This window comes from Pelodiscus sinensis, chromosome 6 (assembly GCF_052426305.1).
Source record: "Pelodiscus sinensis isolate ZL-2025 chromosome 6, ASM5242630v1, whole genome shotgun sequence".
In the NCBI taxonomy this organism is placed as follows: Eukaryota; Metazoa; Chordata; order Testudines; family Trionychidae; genus Pelodiscus; species Pelodiscus sinensis.
The window spans coordinates 110,660,080-110,687,426 of record NC_143057.1 but is presented as its reverse complement, the minus strand read 5'-3'; the positions used below and the strand labels follow the sequence as shown (position 1 = coordinate 110,687,426).

General features: G+C 47.6%; 1 protein-coding gene across 17 annotated transcripts in view; it reads left to right on the top strand.

The window, feature by feature from the left end:
• Positions 1-27,347, top strand: part of ZNF532 (zinc finger protein 532) — a 99,056-nt gene that overhangs the window by 6,863 nt on the left and 64,846 nt on the right. For 6 of the 17 annotated variants that reach the window (XM_089779446.1, XM_089779442.1, XM_089779444.1 and 3 more), the window contains exon 3: positions 11,474-12,678. The exons of 10 other annotated variants lie outside the window; for them this stretch is intronic. In XM_089779446.1, coding sequence (XP_089635572.1) covers positions 12,492-12,678 — 187 coding nt within the window. In that variant the 5' untranslated portion in view covers positions 11,474-12,491. Of the gene's footprint in view, positions 1-11,473; positions 12,679-25,363; positions 25,435-27,347 lie in introns of all 17 variants that reach the window. One more of the 17 variants, XM_075932609.2, reaches the window with a different exon arrangement.

The window sequence follows — 27,347 nt, the reverse complement described above, 5'->3', positions numbered from 1 at the left end:
CCTTAGAGGATAGAGCACTTGATGGAGAGCTGAGTTGTGTTCCTGCCTTTTCCATAGACATGTTGAAAGACTTTGGGCAGGTCACACCCTTTCTCTGTTCCTCAGTTTCTCTATGTGTAAAATGATGATACTGACTTCCTTTGTCAAGTGCTTTGAGAGTTAACTGGTAAATGCTATTTATTATTATGATAGTGAAGTATCTTCCCTCTTCCTTGCCAACCAAAGATTGGCATTAACACATTTTGAAAACTGCAGCTGGGTCTTTTTTGACCAGAATGGCAGATGAGCACACAAAACATGTATAGAAGAGAAGAACCAAAAAGAGGGATAGGTATTTAGACATTTGGCAGCCTTCCTAGTGAACTCAGAGGAGGGTGGCTCACCAGCTGGCAAGCGAGGCTCTTTGGCCAGGTTCTTTGAATATTAATGTGATCCTGAACAAGTGAAGTACAATGTACTGTGTTACTGTTCTTTTGTAACTTTGCCTTCATAAAAAGTACAAACAACAACCCCAACAAAAAACACAACGCAAGGAGGAGGCCTTTAGGAGTGAGACCTCCAGCTAAACTCCTTTCACTCTCTCTCCCTTCTGCCTCTACTGAAATTCTACAATAACAGCCCATGCTGTAGAAAATTGATGATTGGATGAAGTAGATTTTGAATTCAAATTTTTAAAGAGTCCTAAACCACTAGTGATTTTATTTAAATAGCAGAAAATACTAGGGATGTTAAATATCGGTTAATTGAATAGTTAACCTCATGAATTCTAATCGGATAGTCGACTTATTCTATAGTCTCCGGGGGTGTGGCTGGCAGCCAGTGCACTCCGGCTCCACTCCTAAGTAGCCCCCTGCCACTCTGCACTGCTGCCTCTGTATCAGAGGCATCAGCATGAGATGTCAGGTGGGAGCAGGTGGTTTAAAAACCAGCTCCCTTTGTTGCCCTGCACTGCTGTCTGTTGCCCTGCACTGCTGCCTCTGATACAGAGGCAGCAGTGCAGGTTGGCAGCAGCCCCTGTCCTGCGGGGGCTGAGGTCCTGGACCTAGCACGAGGTGGAACTGAGCGGGGCTGCCTGCCCTTCCAGTTCCTAATACATTTTAAATGCAGACCCACAGCAGGGATATGTCCCAGACCCAGCATAAGCCAGGACTGAGCATGGCTGCTGGCCAGCTTGCTACAGAAAAATTACTGGTGTGTGTGTGGGGGGGGGGGGGGGGAATGCGTGTAGTCTATAGCATTAACCTATAAGCTTTTGTTTATCGGTTAATCAACTACACTATTACAGTAAAACTCCAGTAGTCCGGCATCCAGTGGTCCGGCACTCCTGATAGTCCAGCACCACCTGGAACCTGGAAGTACTCCAGGCAGCCGGACAATTGGAGCTGCTCTGCCTCGGGCTTCCCCGAGTCAGCCGCTGGTCAGTTTCAGAAGCGGATGACTTGGGGACGCCTGGGACAGAGCAGCTGGGGTGCTGCTGGGTTGGTTCTGTAGTGCCGTAGTGATCAGCGGTTGACTCCGGGACGCCCAGGGCAAAGCAGCTGGGGTGCTAGGTTGGTCCCGTAGCACCGCCCCTCTCCTCCCCAGACCTCTCATAGCCCCCCCCTTCCGATAGTCCGGCATATTTGATAATCCAGTACCCCCTGGGTCCTAAAGGTGCTGGATTATCGGAAGTTTACTGTACATTCCTAGAAAATACCAGTGTGTATTTTCATTTTTTTAAAGATGAAGGCTTTTTTATCTCTTAGTTATAACAACAAAACTAATCTTTCAAGAAATCAAGAATTAAAAAATTCCAAGATACCATTAGTACAAAACACCAGTTACCTAGTATAAGCATAGGAAATTGCTGACAAATGGAAAACTACTGAAGTTCTCTTCAGAGATCAAAAGAAAACATAGTTTGCCAGTAGACCATTGCTGGTTTGCCAGTGTTTGGTAGTCCAAAACTATAAAACACAGCTAAGGTATATACGTTAGTAGCAGTCATGTCATACCTCACAGTAAAGGTTACACAGCAGAATTCTTACAAAAGTTTTGTATCCTTAAAGCCCCAAACCTGAACCCAGCAGCAAATACGTGAAAGAGCTTTTCCTATAGGAACGATAGAAAGCTAGGGGAACAGAATGGTTATTTCAAGTCTCTGCTAAGCCTGCCTGAAGCTGCTATTGCTTTCTACCTGAGGAAATCGATGCAGACCAATGCCTCCTGAAGCACCCAAATTGTAGTTGTGCGGCCTAGAGGAAGCTATTATGTATGGACCTACATCCTTGGCTATTCTCTCGGTCAAATAATAGAAATATACTATGGATATATTTTGTCTGCCATGCTTACCTGTGTATATCTTGAGTCTCCATAGTTTCATCGTCCCAACTACAGACATCAGATTCTTTCATTCCTAAATTTTTTTCTTAAACTGGCACATTATTGAGCTCAAGACTTCATTATTTTTGCAAAATATATCACAGCATACTATGAAGTATTATAAATAATAAAAAACAAACTACAGTTGTCAAAATCAACAAAGTATATTTTGTAATGCATTGTCTTTTTTGTTTTACAGTACTTGCTAGTTCACAAAATGTCAGTAATTGACAATCAGATTCCCAGGTATTAGTGAGAATTAACAAGGTTCTGCTGTATTTCAGAAATAGGATAATACAAAAATGAGTTTAAAAGATATTAAAGTTTCGTTAAAGTAAATTGTATCCCATTATATACATTTGATAGTTTGGTTTTAGGGTTGGCTTTAGTTTACAGTGCCCAACAATAGTAGTCTGGAAGTATTATGTAGTCCAAATCTCATTTTATGGGCAGATTAATGATTAAAAAAGGTAAGGGAGGTGTTTACTTGATTAGTAAACTTCTATAGAATCATAATTTCAGTGGTGTCACCTTCCACAGCATAGCATGAGGGACTTGCTGCCTCCTCCAACTCTTAGCTCCATGTCTCTAGTTGGTTAACATTTTGATAATCCAGGGTCGTCAATAATGGGTAGCATTTGGTTTTATTCAAAAGACATTTCTCCAGTGCAGTGGCCCTCAACTGTGGGTCTGGGATTACTGGGGGGGAGGAGGGGCACAAGCAGGGTTTGGGTTTGGGTAACAGATGGCTTCTCCATTTGGGGAAGCAGGGCATCATGCCCAGACCATGGCTCCACCCTGAGGTCCTCTCTTGCTCAGCTTCCTACTGTGGAAGCCCTACCTGTGCTCTGTCCCCTTGCCCACCACTCACACTCGTCTGCCCCTGTTCCAAGACTCAAACCCACAGCCACTCACATCTCCTCATCCCTTTCCCCAGCCTGAGGGCCTGCTAATTAAGCCAGCTGGCTAGCCACTCAGTGTCAGTGTTCTCTCCATATAGGGCACCACTGCTAGATATATTATCATATTGATACTTGTCTGACCCACACTCGCACATTTCCATACAAGGTAGGCTATTGGCCAAACATCAGCAGGGATAATGAGTCTGGTATTTGTACTTACCTTAAGTCAGGGACGGGGAACCTATGGCTTGTGGGCTGGATCCAGCCCCTGGTTTCCTTGATCTGGGAGCTGCACCAAGTAAATTCCCCAATCCTCTGCCCTCCCATACCCCCCCCCAGCCCATTCCTGCATCCTTCCACTCAGACCCCTCCACCTGGAGCCTGCACTTCTTCTGCCTGCCCAGACTCCACATCTCCAGCCCCCTCACACAAACTGAGCCCCTCATTTCTGGCCTGACTCCAGAGCCTAGGGCCCTCCACAAAATTTATCCCCATACTTCCAGAAGAGCTAATTCAGTCATGGGAGAGACGACTTGAGCTTAGATCCCCTCCTGCAGGTCTAGAAGGTGAAGGGAACCCTGGTGCCCCAAGTTTCATGAGTGAGGTGGGTGTCTCATTTTTCCTCCTCAGGGGGCCAAGTCAGTGAGGGTTGGTTGTTTTTTGTTTTTGTTTTTTTCTGCTTACTTGTGTGTGGCCCCAACCTAAAAAAGTTAATTGATTTGAATTGACTTGATTGATTTGGAAGCATATGATATTTTGGACATAACTGGTGTGATCAGTCCCTATTTCAAGATGCATCTATGTCCAATAAGGGAAAGTAGTTTTGTATGCAATTGATTATCCTGGAGCTATTTCATTTTTAATGATTTGCCTTCTTGATAACAGGTACAAATGCTGCCTTTCTTGGTAGCAATTTTTCTTTTTGTCTGCTTCTTGGAAAACATCCACCAATATACTGAAAACATATACCAGTATAGCACTGCAAATGTCATTATCTTGGTCTTCAAATGGTAAGCTGAGCAGATGAGTATCTCCATTTCATTGATGACCTCATCGATAACGGTCGTAGTCATTCCAAGTATGTTCAGAGTGGAGAGAGAATCTCTGGAGGCTGAATCAAAAGCTTTTTAATAAGATAATTGTGTCTTTCAACAGCATTTAAAGTGCTAGATTACGCACCTGTGACATGCAGTTGTCATGGAAACCTATACATGTACATGAGTGTACATGAACTTTTGTGATAAAATGACAGCTTTGGGCTCCATTTGCTTACTGTCACACATGCTGGTGCTGAAGTCACTGCAACCACTTAAAAACTAAAGTCATGCAGTATTTTTTTGGTTTTGTTTGAGGTTTGACATCAGCTTTGGATCCCTGAACCTCCCATGTATTGCAGGACAAACACTTTTCCATTAAAATTTAGCTGACATCAGCACTTTCTTTTGCTTTTCATAGCACCATAGCATTTGCCATTTTTAAGGATAAGCTCTCTGATTCATTTCTGTGAGTAGGGTTGCTATCCATATACCATAGTTAATCTTTAGTAAGTGCTTTAAGAGCCTTTCTGCTAAGCATCTGTTCCTCTTCAGTCAAGTTCAAAGCAGATATTTCTCTGTACTTAGACACTACATCAGTTATCACCACCACTTTCCCATCCATTAGAATCTCTGTGAGGCATTTTATGAACTCTGGCTGAGTCGCACAGTTTGCAGTAGTATAATGAGCAGATGTTTCTGTTGGATTTTACCTTTTGACGCAATACATTACATACATTCTTATTGTAGTACTTGATGTGATCCACACATAGAACAGTGTGTACATCATTTGGTTCAGTGCAATCACTTTACTTTCCATGCAAAATTCTTTCTTAAGAGTGATTGCTTCATACAGTTTCTCACTGGTGTCACATGTTGAAACAATGCTTAATAGACACCTATGAGCTTTCTGCTTAATGCATAATAAACAGGTGTCCTCAAAACACATGTTCTGGGACCTAGCATAAGACAGGTCTCATGAATAGCTGGCACTTTTTCCTGGCATCTTCAACTATTTACTGAAGCTTGATATACTTCCTCTAACCTTGCGAAATTCAGTTTGTGTGTACCTGCTTATAGCATGTTGGATGCCGCTGAGTGTTGTGTTGTGCCACAGGGGTATTCTTCAAAAATTCTCCATTTGCCATCCTCTATCTTCCCATTGATGTCTAAAAATAATCAAGGCCAAAGTAAAAAACAAGAATTTTTTGATTATATAAGATATGTCATGTAATTACGTGCATACTATGTATGGCTGGATTCTAGTAATTTATGGCTTGCTGCTGATGTCTTAATCCCTGTCTCATTACAACTCTTTTGGCATAATAAATAAAACTGATAATTAGTGTCACCGAACCATTTCTTTTTTGCCAATGAAGGCTATGACCTGAAGTGCCTGGGAAATCATTACTAAAAATGCCCAAATCAGAGCTGGCTGTAAAATGTACAACGGACTCTCCCAAAAGTAGTGGTTAATACTGCAGTTAAACTTATCAGCCAATCACAAACTGTGCTCTTGATCCCCCACCGTGGTTAAGATGCTGCAAAAAGATATCACATAGCCCAAAATGTCAACAACATTACCAGGTGAATATTTGTTTGGATCTTACCTAAAATACCATGCTGCTAGCCAGTCCTTTAGTATAAAATTAAAGGATTACCATAAAGAAAATAGAAGAAAAAAGTAGTTAAATGGTAAAGCAATCAAAATACATACACAAGACTTCATAGTTGATATATTATGTTCTTAGCAGTATTAGTGGGTTTGCCATCTTGAAAGTCACTCTGGAATACATCTATAGCTTCGGGTCATACAGCCCTCAGAGGCTTGTAGAAAGTTATTCCAGAGGTAAGAAGCAGGAATGAAGACAAAGTGGAGATGATGCAGTTAGTTACCTTTTTATACTCTTTTTTTTCATTAAGCTTGTACTTCCTTTGTCCCAAACTCAAGCTGCCCAGCACACCACATGGAAAAACATTAGATTTCTCTGTCCACAGGCATACCACATGCCTAACTGACTCCCAGCGTGTATTGCTTGGTTCTTTCCAATGGGTTCATTGTACAGTTGATGACCCTTGATGGGCCTTTGAACAGGCTAGGCAGTGCTGATGCCAGTCTATAAGAGGGTGTCACTCAGATGCACAGCACAAGTTTGAAATACTGATATATCATACATACCTATCATGCACTATTCAAAGGTGATATAAACAAGGTTTTCATAATTGGAAAATTACAATATTTTTACAGATACATGGCATATCTGGTCAGATTGTTCGCAATTTCATAATATTGGTATTAACATAAAGTGTCTCCCAACGTCAGAATGGTGTATCAATTTGAAACTCTCCTTCCATTTACAGTAATCCAAAATACTAAAAAAAATACAAGAGTATCATGTTCTAGGCATTTACTGATAATACATTACTGTTGGTTGAGAGCACAGTGTAACTTTTTGTGAAGGCTGAATTACAGTATCATTTTTAGAAGTTGATATTTAAAAAAAAAAAACCATTTTCTTGAGTATATACTAGTAAATAATTGTTCTAGGTTTCTCATGTTTGGTACCATCGTAGGAGAAAGGTCATTCAAATGATATCCAACTTTCTATCCATGTCCAGCGACACTATATTATCAACATTTCCACCAACTAGAGGACTTGAAGCTGGAAGGGGGAGGGCGAAAAATCTCTCCCGCCATGCTGCAGAGGACAACATGGCTGAAATTATAATATAGGATTTTATTAATCAAATTTTGTCTTCCTCTACCTTTCTAGCATTGGCTTGCTCCCAGAGCAGGGGTGAGCAATAACACAGTGGTGGATGATGATAGAAGAAAAACATGACATTTCAAAATTTTAACATCCATTGATAATACAATGTGTTATACTCTGGGACAGGGGTGGTCTGCAGGTCAGACCCAGTCCGCAAGGGTTAGTTCCTGGTGGGCGCCCACCACTATATTTACCTGCATGGCCACAAGTACCAGCGATTGCCGCTTCTGTTGGCTGAGGATCACTGTTCCTAGCCATTGGGAAGTGACACGGACCAGGACACCACTTCCTGCAGCTCCCATTGACCAAGAAAGGCAATCCATGGCTAACAGGAGCTGCGATCGCCAGTACCTGCAGCTGTACATAAGAACATTACCTGCAAATTACTGTAAATGGAAGGAGAGTTTCAAATTGATGCACCATTCTGACGTTGGGAGACAGGTAAATATAATGTGCAGGTAAATATAATGTTGGGAGCCTGCCAGGAACTAATCCTGGCAGACTGGTTCCGGCCTCCAGGCTGGTATTTGTTCACCCCTATCCCCTAGTATATTACATTATGTTATTAATGGATGTTGAAGTTTGAAATTGCATTTTTTTTCTTCTATTATCATTCACTTTTAGTATCCTGACTCATGAAATTAGCATAAAATCATTTAACTAAAGCAAAAGTATACTATTGTTGTCACAGCAACCTGGTATTTAAATAGCATTGTAGAAATTCATTTATACTCTTACTTCCCTCTCCAGGATTTCTCTGAATGAAATTGCTGAATGTATACCTGTGCAGTTTGTCCTTAAATAGTTTTTTTAAAAATGGCTAACATTTGTACACATTTTGAGAAAAAAATACAATTAGTTTAGTGTAGGTTAGCATTGTAAGTTACAAACAAGCTTCCCTATTACTGCACATCAACTGTAACTCTTATAGCTAATCTTGGCCTTGCTTCAGCATAAACCTCCAGTTGTACACTACTTTCATAGCTAGAAACAAACAAGGCTATGGAATATCTCCAGAAATGGATGGGACCTGAGAACATATTGGGTCTTGTCTCAGGAGGGGGAAAAACTGTTGAAATATACCCAGCTGTGCTGTCTACTCCCAGATGCAAATTTTGTGCATAGTGTAATTGTGTCTAAGGATGTTAAGTATCAGGTAACTGACTAATCCAGGCATGTCCAAAGTCCGGCCCGCGGGCCAAATGCGACCCGCGGTCGGATTTAATACGGCCCCCCGCTTCTCCCGGCTCCCCGGTGCTTTTTTTAACTGGCGTGCGCAGCGCGCCGCTTCGGGCCGCTGCCGCTGCCGCCGCGGTCCCAAACCCTGCCCCTGCACTCTGCTTTGGGGCTGAGAGTGCGGGGACAGCCCCCGCTTCCTCCCCCTCTCCTGGCTCCCCGGCGCTCCTCTGAACTGGCGCCGCTTCCGGCCGCGCCGCCGCCGTCCATGGCGGCCGCTGCGGTCCTAAAGTCCTCCATGTAGGGCACGTCCGCAGCCCCGCTCCCCCGCTTGGCTACGGGTTCGCCCTGCCCCCGGGCCGCCGTGAGGCCAGCGTGCCCTGCGCTCTCCGCCCGCCTCTGACCCTGCAAGCCCTCTACCTTGGGGCTGAGAGTGCAGGGACGGACTCCGCAGCTGCTGAGATCAGGGACGGACTCCGCAGCTGCTCAATCTCAGTATCTGTGATTGGCCCTGCGCACTGTCAGCTTCCTGGCGGGCTCAGGCACGTGGAGCTGCGAACATTAGAGACTTCGCCACAAACGGGCTCAGGCACGTGGAGCTCATCATTAGAGACTTCGCCACAAACAGCCACAAAGGCAAGAGAATTCTTGTTGGGCAGTGTATTAGTGCAGTATTACTTGGGCAGTGTATTAAACCTCTGGCACTGCGCTCACATGATCCCTTCCCCTTCTGGTCAATTTAAAAAAATGGCGACTGTAAATAAGAGAAGGAAAGTTGACAGTGAGGGCCGCCGCTTCCAGGACAGGTGGAAAGTGGAATATTTCTTCACTGAAATAGAGAATCACTGTGTTTGTCTGATATGCCAAGAGACTGTGGCTGTTTATAAGGAATTTAATGTCAAGAGACACTACCAGTCGAGACATAGCACATACGACAAGCTAACAGGGCACGACCGCAGTGAAAAGTTGAAGCAACTTGAAGCTGTTTTAATGTCACAACAGAAATTTTTCATAAGAGCCCGTGAGTCAAATGAAAATGCCACAAGGGCGAGCTATGAGGTGGCAACGTTAATTGCTAAAAATTGCAAATCTTTTGCTGAGGGTGACTTTATCAAAGAATGCGTTATGAAAATGGTTGAGAATATCTGTCCCGAGAAGAAGCAAGAGTTTGCCAACATTTGCCTGGCTCGTAACACTGTAGCACGGAGAATTGAAGAGATTTCATCAGATATTAAGAGACAGTTGACATCCAAAGGAGTGGATTTTGACTTCTTTTCAATAGCCTGTGATGAAAGCACGGACCTATCTGACACAGCTCAGTTGCTGATTTTTATGAGAGGGGTGGACGATGAAATGAATGTGACTGAAGAGCTACTTGACCTCCAGAGCCTTACGGACCAAACAAGAGGAAAAGATTTATTTGTTTCTGTTAGTTCCGCCATAGATGACATGAAACTGCCTTGGAACAAAATTACTGGGATTATTACTGATGGGGCACCTGCCATGGTTGGTGAACGAAGTGGATTATCAACCCTAATCTGTAACAAGGTGATCGAAGAAGGAGGCAAAGCTATTAAACTCCATTGTATCATTCATCAACAAGTTCTCTGTGCTAAACATCTCAAATATGATCATGTTATGAAACCGGTGCTAAAGACTATTAATTTTATTCGCTCTAAAGCCCTGTGCCACCGCCAGTTTAAACAGTTTCTACTGGACATCCAGGCTGAATACGAAGATGTTTTATATCACAACGATGTAAGATGGCTCAGTCGGGGGTCTGCACTGCAGCGTTTCTACTCTCTCAGAAAGGAAATCGGAGAATTCTTGGAAACAAAGGGACAACCAATGCGAGAACTATCTGATCCTATTTGGCTGGCTGATTTGGGGTTTCTAGTTGACATAACAAAGCATCTGAATGTACTGAACACGAGTCTTCAGGGGAAAGATGCAGCGGTGAACCAGCTTTATTCACACCTCAAAGCCTTTGGGACAAAGCTGCAACTTTTCATAAGGCAGTTGTCACAAACACAGCCCAATACCATACATTTTTCAGCGTTGCAGGAAATAATGAACAGTTTTCCACAGGACAATCAGTGAGCAAACGAGCAGGTATGCAGCAGACATTGCATCTCTGGCTGGGGAGTTTAAACGGCGCTTTCAGGACTTTGCAGCTATTGAAAAGGAGATCAGCCTTTTCTCCTCTCCATTCTCTGTTGACCCTGAGGATGCTCCAGATCAGCTGCAGCTCGAGCTCATTGAGCTGCATTGTGACAGCGAGTTACGCAGTCGTCACCAACAGCTCTCTCTTGTGAACTTTTACCGCCAACTGGATAAGAGCCGGTTTCAAGAGATTCGAACATTGGCTAAGAAAATGCTGAGCTTGTTTGGCTCAACATATATGTGTGAGAAGACATTCTCTGCTATGAACTTTAACAAGAACCGCGTGAGGACAAGACTAAGTGACTCTCACCTGCGTGACATTTTGCGCATCAAAACCACTGCCTTTGAACCAGACCTAGCCTATGTGCTGCAGTCCAGATCTCAGTTTCACCCTTCACATTAGTGTAGGCAAGTTTTTTTTTTTTTCAGTTGAGATGACTACATTGTAAAATCTCAGTTAATGTCAGTTGGTCTAAATCAGTTATAAATATATTTGGACACAACATGTATAGTTGGTGTTATGTCGTTTGCCGTTTGCAATAAACTTTGCATAAAATAGTTAATTTGCATTTAATTTTAATGGTTCAAAGAATGTCAGGCAAAATGGTCGGCCCTCACGCATGTTCACTTCATCAAATCTGGCCCTCTTTGAAAAAAGTTTGGACACCCCTGCACTAGTGCTTCATCAGAAATATTGAGGAAACTAAGACTTCATCACATTATTGGTATTATGGGAAGGGAAAATAACTTTTTTTAGACTTATGGCTCTATAGATTACTTATTATAACTGTTGTGTTTCTGAAGCAGTATTTCTTCTGGCTGTCTCATAGTAACCAATAGTGGGATTTTTGATAAGCCAGAAGGGACTTGTGTCTTATATGGGAATGAGAGGCATTGCTGATTGAGGTTAAAGTGGCCTCTACTATCTCCTAGTTGTCTGCTAAGTATTTCAAATCATGTTGAGTTGCAGTTTTGAGTTGTGTTTACTCTTATTTCCTGGAGAAGTTATGCTCGTTGATAGCTCATGAAAAGTAGTGTATTTTTTTTCTTTTGCCTTCACATACAGGTTGGACCACTCTGCTCCAGCACCCTCAGGACCTGACCAGTCCCGAATGAGGGAATTTTCCAGACCTGGGGAGGTCCCCTGCTACCAGCCTGCCTCCCCTCCCAGCTGCTGGCCCTAGCTGCCCTCTCTGTCAGGCTGCCATGCTAATGCGGTCATGATGGCCTGGACTCCCACAGCTCGGACCCTGCTACCAGGGTTGCTGCAGCTGCTGCATTCCTGGACCCGCTACCAGGGCTACTGTGGCCCCACTACTGGGGCTGCAACAGCCCTGGCTATGCCATGGGCTCTGGCCCTGGTCCCAGCCCCAGTGGCTCTGAGCCTCTAGCCCTCTTGCCACTGGGACTTCCTGGTCCAGGAACATCCGTGGTCCTGCTGGAACATGGATGTTGCCAGAGAGGAAGTCACGGTTTTTGGAGGTCCAACCTGTATTTAGCTTTAACAGCCCATCATCAGAACTATTGATCAGCCATCATAGTTAACATATTTGCTTTTGTTCAGGGTGGTGTTAAGAATGGATATCCATTATTGTTTTTCTAAGTGGGAGGGTACATCTATGTGGGAAAATTTCCTGACAAAGCTACATGGCAATAATTATTCTGTTATAATTCTCTTTGGAGACACTTAATAAAAGTGAATTTATTCCAAAGTAGAATGTCCACCTGGGTACTCTATTTGTATACTTGCACTAAAATAACTAATTGGATATAGCTATGCTGGGAAATTTCCCAGTGTGACAAAACTTTAAACTAGATGGGGTGGGGAACCTTCGCCCTTCTTCACCCTGCTTAATTTGATCTAGTCCACAGCAAGTCTCCAGCCTTGGCACTCTCGTGTGGGCTGGGACAAACCACCACTGCGAGCCTGTTCCCACTACAGGCAAGACGGGAAAAAGATTTCTAGGCTGCCTTAGCCCAGGAACCTTCGCTGTAGACACTAAAGCCCCTGCGTATTATCCATCCCTGTCTGGTTGGAGGAAGGCAGATCCTTGCACTGCCATCCTCCCTGCTAGGCTGGAGCCATGTCACCACAGGAAGCTCTGACCCCATGCTACCTTTGTCTGCAGGCTCCACCCGTGCAGCTTCCATTGGCTAAAAATCCCAACCAATGGCAGCTCCAGGAGGTGATGCCTGCAGATGAGCACAGGTCAGCACGGTTCATACTGAGTCATCTGTTTCCCCTACTACAGCAAGGTGGAGCTGCCCCAAGTAAGTGCTCCTCACCCCAACCCTCTTCCCTAGCCCTAAGACTGTATCCTAACTCCTTCTTGGGTCCCACACTCCAGCCCTGAGCATGCTTCAGCACACTAATTCCCAGCAAGACCATGCACCCCCACCTCATACCCTGAGTCCCCTCCTACACACCAAATGCTTTAGCCCATCCTGGAGCATGCTATCAGAGGCAGCAGCATAGGGTAGCAGGCAGGAGCCGGTCCACCCGGCGAGCCAGTTTAAAAACAGCTCCCTGCGCAGACTGGCTGCCCGCCACCCCGCACTGCTGCCTCTGATACAGAGCAGCAGTGCAGGGTGGCAGCAGAACCTGACACACAGGAGGCAGTGAGCAGAGGACAGGTGGGACCAGCAGGGATAGGCTGCTTGAAAGATGGCTTAATGCACATATTGGCTCCAGCCTGCCCCTCTGGCCCTCTGCGCTGCTGCTTCTCTATCAGTGGCAGTAGCGCAAGATGGTGGTGGGGCAGGCAGATCCAGTGCTCATGCGGAGCCTGCTTAAAGCCCACTCCTCATGGGCACCAGCTCCTGCCCTGCCCCCTCCCCTCCACTACCTGTAATACAGAGGAAGCAAGGGAGCAGGGAGAGCCTATACTTGACAAGATTAAGGCAGCAGACGCGTCTGTTGGAGGGGGGTGTGAGTTCACTGAGAACAGAGGCTGCTCTGTGGGATTCTGGAACAGCCTCTACCCACAGGGAACTTTGGGCCCCGAGTGGACTGGTTGCTGCTGCTTCTGTATCAGAGGTGGTAAGTGGGAGCTGCTCTGCATAGGAAGACAATTTTTAAATTAGCTCCTCTCATGGACTGGCTCAAGCCTGTCATCAGAGGCAGCAGTGCAGGGTGGCAGGGGGCTCCCTGGGAGCGGGGCCGGGAGTGCATTCGCTCTGGCCTCGTCCGGGGGGGAGCATTTTAGTAACCATGTAGCTGCTAAGAACTGTTGTGGTTACATGATTACTAAATAAACAATTTCTAACATCCCTAACTCATACTTAACCCTGGGCAGGGCTTGCCAGTACTTGTGCTCAGGGTTCAGAGACTTGCCACAGAGTTGGAGTGCGACTGCCAGCTCAAAGCGCTGAGCCTTGCCATGGGCTGGGTCAAAGTAAGCCCAACCCCTGTTCTAGATTTATTGAATAATAATTTGAGAAACACTGAGAGAATTGGAAAGGGAAAAATACTACTTAGCATAACCAGGTCCCCAGAAGTTGCTATCATGTCTTGCTTGTAACTGAAGGCAGAATCAGACCACAGTGCTATGCCCACCAATTAAGGGTGCTGACAGATTATTCTGTTTCCATAGTTTACATTGTGTTGACAGATCTACAAGGCATCAGGCTGTTTTATACTGATTGCTTCAGTTTTCCCCTTTACAGGCCAAAACAAACAAAACAAAAACAACCCCTTTTCAATTTCAGTATTCATTTATAGCTGCTGGCCTCATTCCTGGAAGACTGTTTTCCCCCAGTCTCCTGTATGAGGCACAGCACCAATCCTGTTGCTCCAGCTCTAAAGGCATGTCTACACTAGGAAATTATTTTGAAATAACTAAATTTGAAATAGTAACTGCCGAAATAACTGTTTTGAAATATACTTATTCCCCGAGGAAAGCAGGAGTACAGATTTCAAAATAACCAGCCTGTTTTTTTGAAATAATGGGCTTGGCAGTGTGGACTCTCTGCTTTTTACTTCAAAATAAGGGGGGTTATTTTGATATAACTCCCTATTGTATACCAGGGCTAAGTGAAATAGCAGACAAATAAAAAAGTTAGGACGCAACAATACTTGTCTTGTTCCTTTCCCCTGAAAGAGTGTTTGGAAGGATAGTTGTTGTTTTTTTAATTCTTTGGACTAGAGTACCTCCAAATCACACGAGTGCAGCAACAGAACTTGGTGTGGAGTGATGGAAAATCCCTTCAGTAAACCCAGAGTGCCTTCATTAACCTTTCAGTGCGGAGCCTCATACCAGAGGAACAACTACTGTTACTAAACCACCTGAGGAGTTTCAACATGTAGAATAGATCTGCTAAATCAAACACAGAGGGCGTCCCTGTTGGTGCTGGTACTCTTGCTCCTCAGGAGGAAGCCAACAGGTTCATTTGCTCCCATTGACCTCTTGTTGTGTGGATGGTGCAGAAATGTGATTTAAGATACATCGACTCCAGCTGAGTAATTAATGTAGTTGGAGTTGCACTACATTAAATCGACCTTCCACTGTAGTGCAGACTAGGCCAGAGAAATAAATATTTGAATGACCAGTAGAAAAGTATTGACTGAATTTTGAGAGAGGCTGAGAAAATACTTCTCATAATTCAAGCCGTATGAAAGGAAATGTAGGTCCTTTTACAAAAGCAAGAAGACATCTGGGTAGTCAGAGTACACAACTTTTATAAAAAAGAGGAATTAAAAAGATCTATAGGCGTTTGGGCTAGGAGAGATCTCATTCTTTATCACCCTCTCTGAAGTGAGCGAGCCCGTGATCTGAATAGAATACTAGAACTAGAAGGGACCTTGAGAGATCAACTCCAGTCCCCTGCCCTCATGGGAGGACCAACCACCGTCTAGATCCGTGGTCCCCAACACGGTGCCCGCGGGCGCCATGGCGCCCGCGGAGGCATTTCCATGCGCCCGCCAGGTGCTCGGGGCTGGCCTGGCACCGGGCGCATGGCGGGGGGAGCGCCGGCCCCGGGCGCGCGGCGCTTGGTGGGGGGAGCGCCGGCCCCGGGCGCGCGGCGCTTGGCGGGGGGGGCGCTGGCCCCGGGCGCGCGGCGCTTGGCGGGGGGGGCGCCGGCCCCGGGCGTGCGGCGCTTGGCGGGGGGCGCGCCGGCCCCGGGCGCGCGGCGCTTGGCGGGGGGAGTGCCGGGCGCGTGGCGCTTGGCAGGGGGAGCGCTGGCCCCGGGCATGCAGCTATGGGGGGGGCCGCCCCCGGGAATGCAGCTATGGGGGGGGCCGCCCCCGGGGCGCAAGTGTCCCCCGCCCCTGGCGCCCGGTGGGTGAACGGCCACGCCCCCTGGTGCCCGGCGGGCGAACGGCCACGCCCCCTGGCGCCCGGCAACCTCGAAAGGTTGGGGACCACTGGTCTTGATCATCCCTGAGAGATGTCTGTCCAACCTGCTCTTTTAAATATCTCCAGTGGTGCAGATTCCACAACCTATTAAATGGCCCCTTTTCAGTTTGGACAGATGGTTACAATTCATAATCAGGAATTGATGTGCTTTGTAATTAAATCAGTACCCCCAAATATTTACACATTTATGTTCTGAGCTTCAAAATCTGTGGAGAACAGACATGAAGGAAATTGCAGTTCAGTGGAGTAGTTTTCCATGCTAAGGCTGGGCAGAAATGAGTGGTCTTTAACTTGCAATTGTTTTCTCTTCTGTTAATCTGACATACATATTTGTGTTTGCACAGAATATTTTTCAGATTTAATTGTGGCTTTAACCATTTTATAGTCTAGGTGCTTCCAGTCAAGTGCTCTATCAGCCTTTATCAAAGCACTTGTAGCCTACACTAACCCCCACTGTCAATATACTATGCGTCAGTGGTTCTTCAACTGGTGCTCCGTTCAGGTCTCAGTGAGCCCTCACACTGCTGATTGGAGATTTTTAGTGAGCAGAGCCCCCTCGTGCCGAGCCTTTGCATCCAGCGTCTTGTGCTCCAGCTGTTTGAGTGTACACACAGTGCGAGCTCTCTCAGTTCCTTTTCTAGTTTAAAGTTTCTTCATAGTTTAGTCAGTTAAAGACTGTTTTCAACATTTGCTATAAAAAAAAAAAGAAAGAGAAGCGCCACGGTGACTTTTTCTTCAATATGCCAGGTTCCCCCAGCTTTAAAAGATGCGACTCATGTCAGGACTTGATGCCTATTTCTGATGGCCATGCCTCTGCATTAAATGCCTAACAGATACTCATGCAGCACATGATTGCCCATACTGTCAGAATATGACAGCCAGAGCCAGAAAAGACCGCAAAATGGTCTCAAAAACCTTCTCTGGGACAAGTCCCTACAACCACCGTGAGACAAACCTGAGGAGACACGGCGACAGCAGAAGCCCATTGACAGGGTGGCTTCCCCATCCCACAAAGGCACACAAGCTTCATGGGCTTCCCTGGCACACTCCTTACCAGCGCTGTCCAGAGTCTCTCGTTGCCAGGTGCCGTCAGTCTCTGGCATCATGGAGAAGCACAAGTCTGCACCAGCCAGGAGAGCAGAGTCAGAACCCCAGCACACAGCACCAGTCGGTGCTGCTGAGGCAGCGGCACCTACAAAGCCACATGTGCTACCACCACCAGTTCCCGCGGGCCCCACTACAGTGCCTGAACAGACTATCCCTGGTCAGACCGAACTTGACCACGCTCTGGCACCACAACATAATAAAGTGCTGTGCAAGACGTGGCACTTACAAAAATCTCCTCAGCCAGGCACACTGCTCAGATCAGGAGCTTGGTCACCGGGCTTCTCAGTGGTGTCTCGTGCCCAGGGGCACACTCATATGCCAGAAAAGGCTCCCCACTCTCCTCCGCTGCTCTCACCAAGAACTGACTATGGCAGCGGACATAGGAGTAGATTTTCATCAGGCCATTCATCTCCGTTGGGATCAATGGCTTTCTGGAATTCATATCGGGATCATTCCCTACAACAACATCCCCCTGTGGCCCAACCAGCCGTGGATGTATCCTCCACAGCAGTTTCAGCCTCAGTGGTCCCCCTGGGAACCATGGCAGGAGTACCGGCCACATTGCTCCCATGCTTACCACTCTAAGCTTCTACATTACAACAGCACACGACTATGTGCTCCCCAACCATATCCGCACATTCCCCCCCATAGCTGATGGCCGAGTGCTGTGATGTGCTGAGTGTGGGCACTCAGGGCACTCCAAGCCAGGACTGCTTTGCAAGCGGGGCACCCCTGAGAACTGTCTGTCCGAGGTGGGGGTCGGGACCCTTTAAGCACAGCCCTAGGCTAGCCTGAGACAGCAGCTCCACACTCTAAGTCCTAACCTGTTGCCCTGCCGGCACTGCTTCCGGCCAGCCTGACCCTCTGTTCAGGGTTCACTCAATGTGGACATGCAAGTTCGAATTAGCAAAATGCTAATTTGAACTAGTTTTTAGGTCTAGATGCACTAGTTCGAATTAGCTTAGTTCGAATTAACTAATTCGAATTAAGTTAGTTCGAATTAGTGCTGTAGTGTAGACATACCCTGGGAGTGTACACTCCACTTAATAAGCGGCGCAAATATACCCCCTACCAAAGGTCAAGGGAATATAATTATAATTATTATAGACAACAGCACAGGCCATATGACAACAGGCCCAAGCAGTGCCCCAACAGGAGGAGGAAGCAGCAAAATTAGTCCTCCATCACTCAGTCAGTTTCACACAGGCAACAAATTTGAGGTCTTGGTCGGGAGTCTGAGCAACCATCCCACAGATCCAGTGTCATTCCAGTGTCACCTTCCATCACCGCCTGAGACCCTTCTACCACCAGTGGGCCCATTGCAGACAAATGGGTCCTGGAAATTATCAAATCAGGTTACACAAGCCCCTTCACATCCTCCTACCCAGCCCCCTATCCTGTCCCTCTTCAGGAACCCATCTCATGAGCCCCTATTACAAGCAGTGGTACAAAAGTTACTCACCATAGGGTCAATAGAACCTGTTCCCACAGAATATTGAAGAAGAGGTTTCTTCTCCAACTAATTCCAAACAGCCAAAATAACAGGATGGAGACCAGTCTTGGATCTCAGGAACTCAACAAGTTCCTCTGCAATACAAAATTCAAGATGGTGACCCTTGCAACTGTCATACCCGAACTGAACAAAGGGAACTGGTTTTCAGCCCTTGACCTTCTAGATGCATATTTTTATGTAACCATCTACCCTGGCCACAGGAGGTTTCTCAGATTCGTCACAGGTCAAGACCATTACCAATACAGGGTCCTCCCGTTTGGTCTTTCTACGACCTCTCTAGAGTTCTTGAAGATGCTAGCCATAGTCACAGCCTTTCTTAGAAGACAGAACGTCATCATCTTCCCCTACCTTGGCAATTGTCTTATCAAGGGCTCCACTTGTCAACAAACTATAGGGATGACAACTGCTACTAGGGAGTGTTTTTCCCGACTTGGCCTGCTTATCAGTATACACAAGTCCACCATACAGCCCACACAAAAGAACTTGAAGATGAACTGTCAGATGAACTTCAAGTTTGACACAATCAACTCTGGATTAAACAAAGACTGTGAATGGCTAGCTAACTACAGAAGCAGCTTCTCCTCTCTTGGAATTCACACCTCCAGATTATCTACTAGAAGTGAGCCTCATCCTCCTTGATTGGATCCACCTTGTCATCTCTAGCCTGATTCTGGCCTACATATTTATACCTGCCTCTGGAAATTTCCACTACATGAATCTGACCAAATGGGCCTTTGCCCACGAAAGCTTATGCTCCTACACTTCAGTTAGTCTATAAGGTGCCACAGATTCAGACTAACATGGCTACCCCTCTGATACTTAACTCCTATCCAATCAGCCTAAGGCCGTGGTCACCAACGAGGCCTCGACCAGTTGATTGCGAGGCGTTCAGGCACCCCCACCTCCCATTTTTCCCCCACCCCCGAGAAGCCCCACTACCTACATCCAGCGTAGTGCCGGCTTCCCGCGGGGTGGACAGAAGTCCTACCTGTAGCTTCACACCACTTCTGGGGGTTCCGGAAGTTCACTGGCTGCACCCCTCCCACAGCTTTGTGGTGTGCTGGGCGCCGCAGGAAGGGTGAGTCAAGCGCAGGGGTTTCCCTGCACCTAGGGAGCGGGGCTCGGCCCAGGGGCAGGCGCCCGCAGGGGTTTGACTGCGCCGCAGGAGGGGGGGTTGGCCACGGGGCAGGCACCCGTGGCAGGTGCCCACGGGCATTTGGCTGTGCCACGGGAGGAGGGTTTGGCCCTGGAGCAGGCGCCCAGGGGGGTTTGGCTGTGCCGCGGGAGGCATGTGCCAGCTTTCTTGGGTGGGCGGGGGGTAGAATCCTGGGAGGAGGCAGGTGCAGGGGACTCTCTGCCCCCCTGTTCTCTACTCCCCAGGCTCCTGTTGTCTCTTCCCACTCCCCAGCCTCAGAAACCTGTCCTCACTGGCACCCTGTCCCCTGCCCTCCTGGCACCCTGTCCCCTCTCCCGCCCCCAGCCGCAGAATTCTGTCCCCACTGGCACCCTGTCCCCTGCCGAAGCACCCTCTAGCACCCTTTTCCAGTACTATGTCCTCTGCTCCCACCAACACAGTTGGGGCCACATTAGTGGAGCTTGGGGGTGGGGAAGGGTTGGAGGAGGTTTTTTTGCATCTCACTTGTGTGTCTCTAACTGACTTTTCTGTGGGTCAGTGACCCCTGACTCAAAACTGGTTCCTTGCCCTTTTCAGAAATAAAGACAATGCAGAAACTTTTTAGCGTGAAGCCTGGCCAACAAACCCCCAATTGGGGCCAAGCCCCCATCTGGCCACAGTATCATAACACTTCTGTACTTCCCTTTCCCCCAGATCCTACATCTGAGACTTCATACACTGGAACCCCCTTCCCTGAGCCCCTCACATACCCCAACCCAAATTCCTGAACCCTCACATCTAGAAGTCTGTGGCTTGCTTAGTACACTAACCCTACATCTGACCTCAACACTGCCCAGACTGGAGCGCCCCCTTCCCCTCCCCGGTGCCAGCGTTACCTTATCCACCTCCTCCTGCATCCAGATTTCCCCCCAGAGCTTGCACCTCTCACCCCTTCCCACACCCAAGTCCCTCATTCCCACCCTGGAGTCTACACATCCTGTTTCAACCCAGTGAGGGTCCGACTAGACTGCAGGAGTTTTTCAGGATTCTGGAGATATCCCAGAAAAACTCTTCTGCATCCAGGGATGCGTTTGTTCTTCCACTTCTTTTAGTGGAAGAGCAAACATGATCTTTTGATCACCCCTATATTCCTCTTTCCACGAGGAATAAGGGGGCTTCCAAAAGAAGGGGTTTTGGTCTGACATTTGGTCCAGTCTAGACAGGCCAAATGTTGGAAAAACTTCTTCCTACCGCAGAATTGGGGGAAAAAGCAGCAGTATAAGGGTTGGGGATAACAAGTGATGGAGAGGAGGAGAATAGAGAGGGTGGGGCTTGAAGGAAGGGGCGGGGCAGTAGATCTTAGCTTGTTCTGTCACTTAAAAAGTGATCTTGGGTGTAAAAAGGTTGGAAACCACTGGCATAAGGTATAGCAAGATCCTTAGATTACAAATGGGCATATAATCTTCAGTTTTTCTGGATGCATCTTGCATTTACCAACATTAGTTTTATCTGAATTGAACATCAGTGTGTTAGCCCTCCTTTAAGCCCCAATTTTATGGAAGCACTAAAAACATATATAGAGGTGTGCAGAAAATTCTTTCTGAAACATCAATTACTAGAAATGACATACTTAGTTAAGGTAGAGAGAAATTATTTTGGTATCCATGACTGCTCATCTTAACCGATGTTCCTGCTAATCTTTTCAATCCATGTGCAGAATAATTATATTATGTACAACAAGGAATGTGCATGTAAACTGCTAGTAGAAACAAAAGCCTAGCTGTGGGTGCTCTACTACTCAGCTGGGCAGCATTGGAATCTCTCCTGAGCATCTGCACAAGTTCCCAGTTTACAGGGAACAAAGGTTTTGACCCACCTATGTATTTCTGTTTACAGTAGTTTTATGGTAGTTTCTTATGCTCTTAGTCTTTCTAACTGTGATCATTTTTGTTTTGTGAACTATTGCTAGTATTTTTATCTTTCTGGTAATGAAGATTCAGTACTGAATTAATATTCTAGACATTACTGTATCAAAGAAGACTTTGTCTATATCTGCAAGACAAGGGTGTGAGTCCCCTGGTTACATATACTGGTTCTGGTTCTCATGAAGCTAGTACAGTGGTTCTTTTTCGAGTGGTTGCTCATGTCCATTCGAATCAGGTGTGGGCACCGCGTCTTCCGGAGCGTTTTCCCTAGCGGTACCCGTAGCGCTGGCAGGGCGCCCTCTGGAGTGGTGCCGCCATGGCGGGGCATAAGTACCCCTGCCGGCGCTGCCCCACCTCAGTTCCTTCTTACCGCCCATGACGGTCATTGGAGTGTCTCTCTCTCTTAGATCAGTTAAGGTTCCCATTTCTCTTAGCATTGTAGATAGTTCTAAATAGTTATTAGTTAGATAGTTAGTGTCTCTTTGTTTTTTCCTTCTCCACCTTCGGGGGTGAGGAATGCCAGGGCCACAAGGCTTTAAGACAAAGTTCATGCCCAAAGGAAACCCTCACGACAGTTGTCTGAAGTGTCTGTGTGAGGGCCATCTTACAGACGCCTGTAAGATCTGCAAGTCTTTTAAGCCGCACACTAAGAGGGAGAGAGACTCTCATCTAAAACTTCTCCTCATGGAGGCAGCTTTACAGCCGGCACTGGCGGGGCACTCTGCGGTGCGCAGTGCACAGGCGTCCACGCGAGATGCTCCATCCTGAGGCCTGCCCTCGGCGTCAAGGGCCCGGCACCGGTCTCACTCTCCGGCACGAAGAGGTCAAGAACGTCTCGTGGTAGGTCTCTGAGCTGAAAGTCCAAGTCAAGCCTACACTGCGGTGCCGAGTCACCGGTGCACATGTCCTCATCCACCACGGTGTGGCGCAAGCGAGCGGGACGTCCGCCCAGTCCAGGGTAACTACCTTCGCACTTCCCCTCCACGCCGGACACCTTTGAGACGGCGCATGACCTCATTAGCCTCACTATCTCCCCTCTGTCATTGGTTGAGGCGGAAGGGTCGAGGTCGCCTACTCTGGAGGCTGTGTTGGCTCCAGCTTCGCCTCCGCACTGGCATGACCAGGCAGCACCGGCCACTTATGCAGCGGGACCGTCCCCTGTGGGACCAGTACCGCTTGCCTCCTCATCAGTGCTGGTCTCGGTGCAGGCCGCCAGGCTTCACTCGGTGCCCAACTGGGCTTGACCCTCCTTAGTGCTGAGACCTCTCTCAGACCCCATCTTGGCTGCACCGGTGCCGTATCACTCTGGCCTTGTGGCAACGTCTATGGTACCGTCATCATTGACGCCGGCGCTGAGCAGCTTTCCAGGGGTGCCATTCCAGTTGTCGGCACCAGGCCCTTCAGCATCAGCCTCTTCAGCACCAGTGCACGTTTTGGCACCGGCATCACCCGTGAGCTTTGCCAGTACCGCCATCAGCGGTGACATCGGCTTCTTCGGGGTTCGTCTCGCAACCGGTACCGACTTCGGCAATGCAACCATGCTCCGTGTTGGTACCAGGACCGGTCCTCCGGGTGCCGCAACCAGCTCCACCTCCAGCACTGGGACCTGTCCTCTCGGCACCGACTCTGCTTCAGGCACCGGGACCGGTTTTCTCGGTGCCTCAGCTGGTTCAGCTCATGGCACCGGGACCTGTTCTCCTTGTGCCGCAAGAGGCACCGCTAACTGCACCGGCACCGGGACCGGTCTTCCGGTGCTGGCACGCCGTCATCAGGCGCACACGGGCAAACCCAAGTCCATGGCCAGGTTTGCCCCTTCATTGGTGGCAGGACATTCGTCATCTGCGCCTCCCTGGCCGGAGTCTGACTACTTGTCGGATTCTGATGCGGCATCGTTCAGGTCGGAGTCCTCGGGAGCTTCCTCGGCTCACAGATCCTGTTTCCGACACCGACGTGATCGTTCGCGGGTGCAGCAGACTTGGCCTCCTCAACCGCAATGGCCTTTCTGGACGCCGTGGGCTTACCACGAGTGGCAGGGGCCTCGGGGCGCCGAATGCAACCATTGGCGTCGCTGTTGCGACCCCCTCCTTCCCCCCAGAGGTCTCTTGCTTCAGATGCCGTGGCTGAGCCATAGGCCTCGGTACTGGAGCCGCTTCCGGAAGCGGTACCGCCTGCCCAACTGGCGCCTCAACTGATTCCTATGCTGGGCCCGGCACCGATCAAGGAATCGTCATCATCATAGTCTCCCAATGAAGCCTTGGCGGATCCCGCACCGGCGTTGCCTACTATGGATGCCTGAGCGCATCAGAAGCTGCTTAAGTGTCTGGACTCCGAGCTGAGTGTCCCTGTGGAGCCAGTAGTGGAAGACACAGACCCCCTGATTGACATCCTTTTGGATGATGCGCCCACCCGCTTGGCTTTGCCACTTAATAAAACCGTGGCCAAAATTACCAAAGACCAGTGGCAGACGCTGATCCCTACCTTAAAGGGAGTCGAGAGGCGCTACTACGTTCCCCAGTCGGGGCACGAACACCTATACTCCCAACCCGTTCCGGGGTCTTTGGTCGTTCAGGCTGTGGCCCAAAGGGAGAAGCTTCCCCAGCCGGGGCCGTCCCCGAAAGCTTGGGAGCCCAAGCGCCTTGACCTGATGGGCAGTAAGATGTATGCCACTGATGGGGTGCAACTCCGCATTGCTAACCAGTAAGCGATGCTGAGTCGTTATGCTTTTAATACCTGGCAGGCCGTGGATAAGTTTAAGGACAAGCTGCCTGCCGAGGCCTATCAGGAGTTTGTGGCCATGACCTCTGAGGGCAGAGCCATCGCCCGCACGGCCCTCCAGGCTTCCCTGGACGCTGTTGACTCTGCAGCCTGCACCATGGCGTCAGGTGTGGTTATGCACCGTGGTGCCTGGCTGCAGGTGTCTGGAATACCTTTGGACGTCCAAACTACGATCCAAGACCTGCCGTTTGTAAAGACCTGCACTGAGGGTCTTTACAAAATGCATGGCAGTCGTAGCGGCGTTCCTCCACAAAAAAGGGATACACGTTTTTCCATACCTGGATGACTGGCTAATTCGTGGTCGTTCCTACGAACAAGTGGAGGCCCATGTTTCCCTCACAAGGGCCCTCTTTGTAAGGCTGGGACTCATGATAAACAAGGAAAAGTCATCGTTGACTCCCTCTCAGCACCTCGAATTCGGAGGTGCCCTCCTGGATGTCAGGGTGGCAAGAGCACTCCTCCCCAGAACCAGGTTCCTGTCTATAGTTGAGCTGGTCTCCAAGTTAACTCTGTTCCCTATCACGACCACTCGGGTCTGCTCGAGGTTGCTGGGTCACATGGCAGCGTGTACCTATGTGGTATGCCATGCTCGAATGAGGCTCAGGCCTCTGCAGACTTGGTTGGCAAAGGCATTCAACCAGTCCAGGGGTTTCTGGGACACGATTTTCACAGTTCCTCCGGAGGTGATAGCCTCCTTACAATGAGTGCTCCGACCCCTCCTCCTTGAAGTGGGGTTGGCTTGGAAGTCACCTGATTCGAATGGACACGAGAAACCACTCGAAGAAGAAAAGAACGGTTACTTACCTGTAACTGTTGTTCTTCGAGATGTGTTGCTCATGTCCATTCGATTCCCCCCCCCCCCCACCTCCCTTTCGTCGGAGCGTCTGGCAAGAAGGAACTGAGGTCGGGCAGCGCCGGCAGGGGCACTTATGCCCCACCATAGTGACACCAGTCCAGGGGGCGCCCTGCTGGCACTATAGGTACCGCTAGGGAAAACGCTCTGGAAGATGCAGTGCACGCGGTGCGCACACCTGATTCGAATGGACATGAGCAACGCATCTCGAAAAACAACAGTTACAGGTAAGTAACTGTTCTTTTTTCAAACTATGGGTTGCAACCTGGTACTGGGTGGTGAAATGTCAAACACTGGGTCTCATTGTTGCAGGGTGATCAGGTGACTACTGCGGCTGCTAAGGCCTGCCTTCTTGTCCTGGAACCACAGACTGCCTATAACAGGTACTATAAAAATATATTGCCCTTTTTTGCTACAAAATTACATTGCAGAAACAAGATTAATTTTCAGTCTAGTGTTTACCCTTAGGGTGGATCTATGCTGTAATGTAAGCCAAGACTTAATCTGTGAATCTTGTGTTTGCAAGCCCAGGGCTTGAACATCCCCAGTGCATAATGATTTTAGGTTTAAAATTTCTGTACCTGGGCTTCAAACCTCAGGCCCAGGTTGCAAAATGCAGTAATCAGACCTGAGTCCAAGAATTGTATCCCAGGTTTCCTAGCTCCTTCTCCAGTTGTGGCTGCTTTATTGGTTTATTGTGCAGTTTGGGGTAACTTGATATCCACTGTGCATATTACAGGAAATTCCCAACAGCTCTTGCCATGCTGTCTTTTGGGTTGTATGCTCCCAGCAACAGGAGTCAGCAACATTGGGAGGAGTCACCATTTGTTTTCATTCCTGTTTCAGCAAATGAGCAGAGCATCAATTAGATACCACTGGTAACATCTAGTCGAATGAACCAGGTGGAAGAGAGGGATGATAGAAATGGGGAAAAAAGGGAAATGGCTGATACTGCTTGTGGTTCTTACTCTAGTTGTTGATGTCTGTGTAAATAGGCACTTATGTCGGATCCGCACTTACGAACAGGGCTTTCTCGCCCCAGAGCTATTGAAACTGATCAGTGGCTGATTCCAGGAAGCTGGGGGCAGAGCAATTCTGCCTCCAGCTTCCTGTAGTCAGCCCCTGGTCAGTTTCAGCAGCAGCGGCTGAATCTGGAGCCAGTTCCGACTTACATACAAATTCAATTTAAGAACAAACCTATAGTCCCTATCTTGTACGTAACCCGGGGACTGCCTGTACTGATCTCAGAATCGGCAACAGAATGTTTAGTTACATTCTCAGCAGGTGCAGAATGGTGATTGCATGTGCATTTGGCAGACTGTATTCCTACTGGCCCTGTTTACAGACACATTTGCAAGACTGTGTCATGAATGTTATCCACATTATTGTGGCTTGCTGTGCTTTTCATAATATTTGTGATGTTAAAGGTGAGCCATTTGCCCCTCTATAGAACTATTACAATAATTGATTATTGAAGAGGTATAGTCAACCAAAAAGTCCACCTACCACAGCTAGGATAGATGTACTTAGACACACAAATCAGGGGTACATGGTACTCCCACATCACAGACTTCAGTGGGCCAATGAACCAGGGAGACTAGTATGTTTGAGTGTATTTGTACAGTCTATACATCTTATGATGTAATGTATGTGGATGTTGATTGCCCTACATTCTAGTTATGAATGACATGACTGCTTATGAAGTGGCAAGAACTGGATTTTAGAATATGGTTTGATGCAGAGAAATGTATTGAGAAATAATAATTGCATACATACAACCTCCTATTTATTCATTTTCATGCGATAAGCTTTTATTATTTGAAGTATGCATTACATGATACTAATAAAATTTATTAATAAAATAAAAACCTTTATTTTTGAAGATGTATTAGAAACACACAATGTTAAACCATTGCCAGACAGACAAGTTGATATTAGCACACCAAAACACCAGCAATAAACCAGCACCAAAATCTTAAACCTAAATAGTGCAAACTGTTTGGAACTGGTTGCATTATCAACTCCTACTGTTATCTGTCTCCCATTCTCCTTTTGTTTTTCTTCCATATTTGGACTACACTTGGCACCACAGGGTGAAGCTGTTCACAGGGGCAGAGGTCATCAATTGATTGTTCATATGTATGCATGCAAGGAGAAGGGGGACAGCATGGGTGGAAATCTACATGGGGTAGATTTGCCCTGTCCAACTGCTAAGTCAAGTCCTGATTGCATGGGCTAGCCAACCATGGAATTTTCCAAAGTGTTCCTGGTCAGTAGCATGTGGAACCACAGAGGG